Below are 8378 nucleotides of genomic sequence, written 5' to 3'. Positions count from 1 at the left end.
TTATTTTTCCGCTTTTCATCTTTTCTTTTCAGTTATAATTAACACGGCTTTAAATAACATGACATGCTTGCGGGACTTCCATGCCCAGACTCAAAAAAACACGCTGTCTAATTGTTGAAATAATGGAATCAAGAACACGGAATATGATGAAGAAGAGGCTTTAAGGAAATAAATCGAGAATTGGAACAATTGAAAAAACCTTAACCAAACTTGAATGAACACTGAACCGGTAATTTGGAAACATGCCGAAGAAATAAGGGAAACCAAAATAAGATTCCACACATATGAGCAAACTCGAGATGCCAATAATTCCAACTCCTGTTCGAATTTAAAGATGTGTTTGCTTGGTCGTATTGCACATCCAGGATGAGTATGGATCCTAGTGGTGCACCAAATTGCCAATTTACCCCGGTGCTCCAGTACAGCAAAAGCAAAGGAAGTTCTAAAACTGATATCAGTGATAAGGATCAAAGAAGAAATTACGAAAAACAGTTGAAGCAGGGGTCATTTCGATGGTCCATATACTACATGGCGAGCAATGTGGTTCCAGTGCCAAAGAAGACGGGAAAACCCGAGTGTGTGTGGGATTACCGAGATTTGAACAGGAAGGTCCCAAAAGACAATTCCCGTTACCTTACTTCACATCCTTGTTGATAACCTGCGCCTAAAATGAAGATACAGTCCTTCGTGGATTGCTACGCAGGATATCATCAGGTGTTGATGGATGAAGAAGATGCTGAGAAGACAGGCTTTCACTACACCCTGGGGCAACCTACTGTTATCGGGTCATGTGGCCCTTTGGGCCTGAAGAATGCTGGGTGCGACTTATATGAGAGCCTCATGACCACATTTTCCACATATGATGCATCAAGAAAAGTAGGTGTATGTGGATGATGTAATCATTAAAGTCCGAACTCAGTAGTGAGCCACGTTCGAGATTTGAGAAAGTTCTTTCAGACCGGTTGCCGCAAGTATGATCTGAAGTTTGAATCCCAGCTAATGCGCTTTCCGGACAGTCCCATCAGGGGCAAGCTACTGGGTTTATAGTCAGCAGGAGAGGTATTGAGTTACGATCCACAAAAGATAAAGGCCATGTCGAGATTTACCTCCTCCAAGAACTAAGAACAGATGTGATAAGCTTATTGAGCAGGTTAAACCTATATCAGTCGATTTCAATCGTCAACTGGGACTACACCTGTGAGGCCCATATTCAAAACAAACTGTAAAGAAAGATGCGGCAATCAAATGAGACACCTGAATGTCAAGAGGCCTTTGACAAGATAAGGAATATTGTCAAATCCTCCAGTTTATTGGGCTCACCGGAGCAATGGGCGACCTCTCTTTTTGTATCTGATCAGTGATGGAAAATTCTTCGGCTGTTGTCCTCGGGCAGGGCATGATATAACCGGAAGAAAAGAGAGGCAATTTACTATCTGAGCAAGAAGTCACTAGCTATAGGCCAAATTACACTTTGTTGGAAGAAATGCTGGCTTCTGACGTGGGTCGGCTCAAACAGTTGAGACATTATTCTTCAAGCCCAACCCACCTATCTAATAAACCAGGTTGGACCCCTTGAAATACATATTCCAGAAACCGATGCCACGGGAGGCTGGCAAAATGGCAAAATCTTTGCTCATGAATTTGACATAGTCTATGTTACATCGCACAGGCAATGAAGCCAGCGTTGGCAGATTTCATTTGGCTGAAAACCCGGTTGACAGAGGAATACCAACCATTTAACACCTATTTCCCGGTATGGAGGAGGTAAATTTCAGTAGAAAAGCCATCTCTCGAGGACACTCGTGCTTGGAAAATTGTTCTTTGATGAGGAGCAGTAAATGCAAGAGGTGTAGGGCATTGGGCAATCTTGATATTCACCACAATGGTCAGCACTAACCCAGCTACAGCTAGCTTCCGATTCTTTGCACAAACAATACGAGCTGAGTACAACCTGTATCATGGGCATTGAATATGGCAATTGACCAAGGATGTTTGAAAGATTTATTAATCATGGGGAACTCCGATTTTGAATTATCCCCGCAAGCCCAGGGGGAGTGGCTAAAAAAGACTCGAGATGTTAAGCTTCATTCCTTTATCGACAGCATGTGGAAGATCTCACCACAAAAGCCTTCAAGTCGATAGAGTTCAGGTATATCCCTACGGTGTCACAATGAACTAGCTATGCACTTCGCCAACACTAGCTCTCAATGGCTGCCTTACCCAGCAATGCCCATATTGACCCAGCCGAATTCCAAACCTAAGAAAAGCCACGGGTATTTGTAATGCGGTTTGAGGCGGAACCCAGCAGTCAGCCCTGGTATCAATGATATCAAGAGATTTCTGAAAACACAGGAATACCCGAGCAAGCCACTGGAGACCAGAAAAGAACCATTAGACGGCATGCGAGCGGTTTCTTCTTAAGTGGTGACGTTTTGTATAAAAGGACCCCGGACCTCAACTTGCAAGATGTGTTGACGCGAGGAAGCCGGAAAAATTATGCATGAAGTGCACGTAGGAGTATGCGACATCATTATGAATGGCTTATGTGCTGGCAAAGAAAATTCTTCGAGCCGGGTATTACTGGATAACTATGGAAAAGGACTGTTTCAGCTTTTGTTCGAAAATTCCATCAATGGTCAGGTGCACGGTGATTTTGATTCATGCGCTCCAACAGAGCGCCAGCCGATGTCAGCACCTGGGCCGTTTGTTGCTTGGGGTAGGGATGTCATTGGGGCCGATCGAGCCGAAAGCTTCGAATGGGGCATAGATTCATATTGGTGGCAATTGACTATTTCACAAAATGGGTTGAGGCCATCACTCTCAAGTCAGTCACCAAGAAAGCTGTGGTAGACTTCGTGCACTCCAATCTCATTTGCCGTTTTGGACCTCCTGAAACTATCTATGTCATCTACGACAACGCTACAAACTTGAACATTCGTCTGATGGGAGAGGTAATGTGAACAATTCAAGATAACGCATAGAAACTCCACTCCTTATCGGCCAAAAAGCCAACGGTGCTGTCGATAGCAGCAAATAAGAACATCAAGAAGATTTTTGAGAAAGATGATTCAAAGCTTCCAGGCAATGGCCATGAAAAGCTACCTTTCGCATTACTCGGGTATCGTACCACAGTACGTACATCAATTGGAGGCAACACCGTACTTGCTGGTTTACGTTACTGAAGCAGTCAATACCTGCAGAAGTAGAAATTCCTTCACTTCGGATAATCGTTGAGGCGGAGATTGAGGACAGTGAGTGGCGTTTAAAACCCGACTAGAGCAATTGTCAATTAATTGAAATGAAAAACGGCAATCGGCCGCAGTTTGTCACGGGGCAGTTATACCAACAAAGAATGATGGCCCGGCGCCTATAACAAGAAAGTGACGTCCCCAGGAATTTTGAAGTGGGACAGCTGGTACTCAGACCGCATTCTCCCTCATCACCAGGATAGCAAAAGGGAAGTTCGCCCCTAATTGGCAAAGGTCCATACATTAATCCGGAAGATATTGCCAAGAGGAGCATTGTTATCTGGGAGACTGTCGAAGGGAATTGATCCTGAAACAGCTGTGAATGCGGATGCAGTAAAAAAGTACTATGTTCTAGGTCTCTATGTGTTGGTCTTTGTGCAATTGAGATGAACGAAGCGCTTTTCTTCCCGCTTATCAATCCTAATCAACCCGTACGTTAAACCCATTTGAGCCGGTTACTGTCCTTTGGCTACCCTCTTTTGGAACCCGAAATTATTATCGAAACAAAAAAAAGAATATGATGAAAAAGAAGAAGAAGAGAAAAGAAAGAGAAAGAAAAAGAAAAGAAAAAGAAAAATAAAACAAAAACAAAAACAAAAACAAAAATTTGTTTCCCTGAACTACCGTTTGACTTGATTCCGAAAGGATACGTAGGCAGCTCTCGCTGAGTTCAGTCACACCAAACAAAAATCCCAATTCCCCCAAAAATGAAACTGGGGCAGATGATATAATGGTTCGGCCATGAAATTCCGCCGAAATGGTTCCAAAGTTGTAGTTCCGCCCAAAATTTCCTTTTAACCCCAAAGACCTCGCTTGAGTCTTCCGATCAATTGACGAAGGCGTGGGAATTGAAAAGCAAACATTGTTGGAAAGCTGGTATAGTCCAAATTGAAGAAATAAAATGAGAGAGTCTTATCGGTGAAAAAACCTTCGGGCACCATAAGGCGAATGGTGAGTAGAGAAACTGAAAATGAGAGAGTCCGCTTAGTGAAAACTCGCAAAGAGCACTATCGGGCGACGGTGAGAAGAGAGAATGAGAGAGGTTCATTGGCGAAAACCCGCAAAAGGGCGCTGTCAGTCGAAGAGAAGACATCTCATCACTAAAAAATCCTGGCAAGGTTCCCTGGTTTTGAAAATGCGGATCAATGGGTTCTACCGAGAAGCCGGAAAGTTTGTGTGGTCATCCAGTCCAAGAAGCATGTCATGTTCATTTGAAGCCAGCATGCACACGCCCAGATAAGTCCTTCTTTTCCCCGAAAGGGACGCTTCTCTTTAAACTCATATGATTGCCTCTTTGCATACTTCTCTTTGAATCCCTTTCGGTTTAATTCTGATTCCGTAACTAGTACAAAGAAAGTGGCAGGACCGGTTTCACAGGGCTCCCGCCTGGTCAAGTCGAAGAAATACCCAGCCTCAGCGATGCGTCAGGCCCCATCAACCCCGACTGACCATAATGGTTGATGATTCGAAGCAAAGACATTGGAAAAGAAAGAAAATCAAAGGCAAGGGCAGAATAAAGCGAAAAAGGCCAGAGCCCACACGGGCGAGTCATAATGAAATCCTGAGAGTTGAACCCGGGCGGTTTTGAAAAAGAGATTCACCCTCAAGGCCAACAAGCAGCAAAGTTTCTCAATGGAAAGGGGGCCGGGATCAAGCAATTGGGATATTCAAGGGCCACAAAAAAACCAACCACCGTTTCGAACTAATAAATTGTTCTTTGTTGGAAACAGTTCTTATTTCAGAGCAACCGTGCAACAAGCAGGTGGACCCAAAAGAAATGGAATGCGAGCGCTTGAAAACAGTTTTGCAGCAGGAAAACGACCAAAAAGGAAGTTTTCCCTCCCCCCCCCCCCTCCAAATTCTTTCATGCGTTTTCTAAATAAAAGGAAAACAATATAAAGAGGAAAACAAAAGAAAAGAAAGTAGAAAAGGAATAAAAATGAAATCCCAAAAGAAAACAAATCATGTGCATAGGATCCCATTCCTTAGATCTCCCGGCCAAAAACCGAGGAGACCTTTTACTGTCCAAATCCCGGCAAAAAACCGAGGATCTCCCGGCCAAAAAACCGAGGAGCCTTTTTTTTTTTCCAAATCCCGGCCGAAAAACGAGGATCTCCCGGCCAAAAAAACAATGAGCCTTTTCTTTCAAATCCCGGCCAAAAAACCGAGGATCTCCCGGCCAAAAAACCAAGGAGCCTTTCTTTCCAAATCCCTGCCAAAAAAACCGAGGATCCCCCGGCAAAAAACCGAGGAGCTTTTTCTTTCCAGATCCCGGCCAAAAACCGAGGATCTCCCGGCCAAAAAAACCGAGGGACCTTTTTCTTTCCCAAATCCCGGCCAAAAAAAACCCGAGGATCTCCCGACCGAAAAACCGAGGAGCTTTTTCTTTCCAATCCCAGCCAAAAACCCGAGGATCTCCCGGCCAAAAAAACCGAGGAGCTTTTTCTTTTCCAAATCCCGGCAAAAAAACCGAGGATCTCCTGGCCAAAAAACCGAGGAGCCTTTTTCTTTCCAAATCCCGGGAAAAAACCGAGGATCTCCCGGCAAAAAAACCGAGGAGCCTTTTCTTTCCAAATCCCTGCCAAAAAACCGAGGATCTCCCGGCCAAAAAACCGAGGAGCCTTTTCTTTCCAAATCTCGGCCAAAAAATCGAGGAGCTTTTTCTTTCCTAATCCCGGCCAAAAAACCGAGGAGCTTTTTCTTTCCAAATCCCGGCCAAAAATCGAGGATCTCCCTACACAATCCTGATTTGATCGCTTAGATATGTGTCACAACTAACTCACGAAATTTTCCTAGTGAAAACTGGGGCAGAAAATTTCGTTCATTTGTTTGTTTTGGTGTCTTAAGCAGGTCTAACACTGAGGCACAGGGGTGCGAGACGACCGATGGAATGAGTCTCAATCCAGAATAAAGAAAAGAAGAAAAGAACAAAAAGAAATGAATTCAAAATGTTGAAGCAAACAAGGGTGCGGATTGCTCAAAATCTGATTGTAGTCACAAGCTCCGCCGATCCCGTTTTGACCCAATGCTGCAGAAGGAAACAACACCTACAACTTGCGAGCATCAAGATTCAGATCGGAGTCCACAGCAAAATCAGCTAAGACTCAAGATCAAGTTTCAAGAGATTTATAGATAGGAATCTTGTAACTCATAGTTGATAGGCCTAGCTAGCTTAGCTTTTGATTTTCTTTTGGTGTAATAAAGAGGTCAGCAAGCAGTAGCAGCAGCAACAGTAGTGAAATCACAGCTCCAGGTAGTCCTAGCTACCAAACTTTCCAGAACTACACTGACCTGGTTCCTTTATAGCCAAGGATATGTAGGCAACCTTTGAAGCAGGGTCCGGTCAGACGGTTTTCAAAATGCTTCTCATGGAGTGCTGAGTAGGCAAAAATCCTTCATGGTGCTCATTTATCTTTGCCGGAAAACCCTTCGTGTCTTCGAGCAAAGAGGGGCAGCTGTGAGCACGTGATTTTTTCCATGCTTAAATTGCTCCTATAAATTCATTAGAATTAGAATTTTCTTTTATTTTTAGGAATTAATTGCATGATTTTGTATCTTGTTTGCATTTTGTGTGCATTCTTAGCTTGATATAATTCATAAAAATATAAAAAATAGCCCACTTGCACTTAGGACCCAATTCTAGATTTTTAGTTAATTAACATCATAAAAAAATAAGAGGAAAATAACAAATTTGTCATTTTACATTTTTTATTTAGCTTTCTTTTTAAATTGGTATTTAGCTAATCTTAGGAAATTTAATTAGTTCAACTGTAGATTTAAATCAAGTCTACTTCTATCCAACAAAATCAAAATCAAAATAAAATAAATAATTTTGAATAAAAGATTTTTAAAAGAAAAGGAAGTCTTCTTGTTAAGGACCCGGAATTGGGCCATCTTTGTTCAAAAACTCAAGCCCAGACCCCAAACCCATTTCAAAATCAGCCCAGATCCATACCCTCAACCGGTCCGCCCATTTTAATTCAAAAACGGCGTCGTTTTGTCACGCTAGATCCTGGCCGTCGAGGATCCTTGATCCAACGGTCAGGAACTAGGGATATTTTAATATAAAACGGTTGGAGATTCCCCCCTACCCCCTTCTCCGTCTCTCATTACCCCACACTCAAACCCTAACCCTCACCGTCTTCCGCCGCGAACCGCCGCCGGAAATCGCCTCACGGCGGCGGCCGGTCTCCAAACTCGCCCAAATTTACACTCTCGACTCCTCTACCCCTCCTCTTTCCAACGCCCCAAATGTTTTCCCTCAACTCATAGCCCATCTTTTCGAATATTCAAAACAGTGACGCCGCCTCTGCCGCCCACGGCGGCGCCACCACCAAATGGCCCCAAATTAACACCATATACTCCACTCACCCTCCTTTTCCTAAATCCGCAACTAGAATCCTTCAAATCCAAGCGAAACCCTAAAAATTTTAGATCTAGGGTTTTCAAGTTTCAACACTGTTTTGGGAGTTTCAGTACTCGAGTGATTTTTTTATTAATGTTATATGTTTTATTTTAACAAAATAAGCATATAACATTAACAAAAAATCAATTTCGAGAATTAATCGAATAGAAGACCAAAATCAGTGAGTTGTTCCTTCTTATTCGATTATTTTGTTTGTTGATTCTGTTTTGTGTTATTTTAGTTTAATTTTTGTTTTGTGGATTTTGTTATGATTTTTCTGTTGGTTAACTCGGTGTTTAGTTCATGTATTCCCTAGTTCTTTAGAAATCTTTTTGTTCTGTTTCAATTTTCAGTGAGCCTTATTAATTCAATATTTAGTTCTTTAATTTTTGATTAGTTTAGTTAAATTTGATTTTTCTGTTCATCTCTTCAATTTTCTTAGAATTAATTTCGATTCGGTTTGATTCATATTTTGTATGTCTGACTTCNCCATACTTGTTCGTTTCATTTTTTTTGAGTTCTAATTGATAGCACGAATCTGTTTTTCTTAATTTTTGTTGTGTTAGATTCATAATTTTGTTTACTTAATAATCAGTAGCATAATTTAGGAATTCTGTCAATTTTGGTTCTTAAATTCCGTCCAAATCATAGTAGTAGTCTATAATAGCTTCGATTAGGATTAATTCTAATTCAAATTATGTTGAGATTCCTATGTGGCTATAGCT

General features: G+C 42.1%; 1 protein-coding gene across 1 annotated transcript in view; it reads right to left on the bottom strand.

Annotated features, from left to right (window-relative positions):
* LOC109233799 overlaps positions 1-3492 on the bottom strand; it is a 17040-nt gene extending 13548 nt beyond the window's left edge. Inside the window, exons 1-3 of the mRNA XM_019399662.1 lie at positions 3426-3492; positions 2221-2314; positions 1898-1951 (exon numbers count right to left, since the gene is read on the bottom strand). Of these exons, the coding sequence (XP_019255207.1) occupies positions 1898-1951; positions 2221-2314; positions 3426-3492 (215 nt within the window). The remainder of the gene's footprint in view (positions 1-1897; positions 1952-2220; positions 2315-3425) is intronic.

Source organism: Nicotiana attenuata, chromosome 10 (assembly GCF_001879085.1).
Source record: "Nicotiana attenuata strain UT chromosome 10, NIATTr2, whole genome shotgun sequence".
Taxonomy (NCBI): Eukaryota; Viridiplantae; Streptophyta; class Magnoliopsida; order Solanales; family Solanaceae; genus Nicotiana; species Nicotiana attenuata.
The sequence above is the reverse complement of the archived record's forward strand: the minus strand, read 5'-3'. Positions and strand labels throughout refer to the sequence as shown.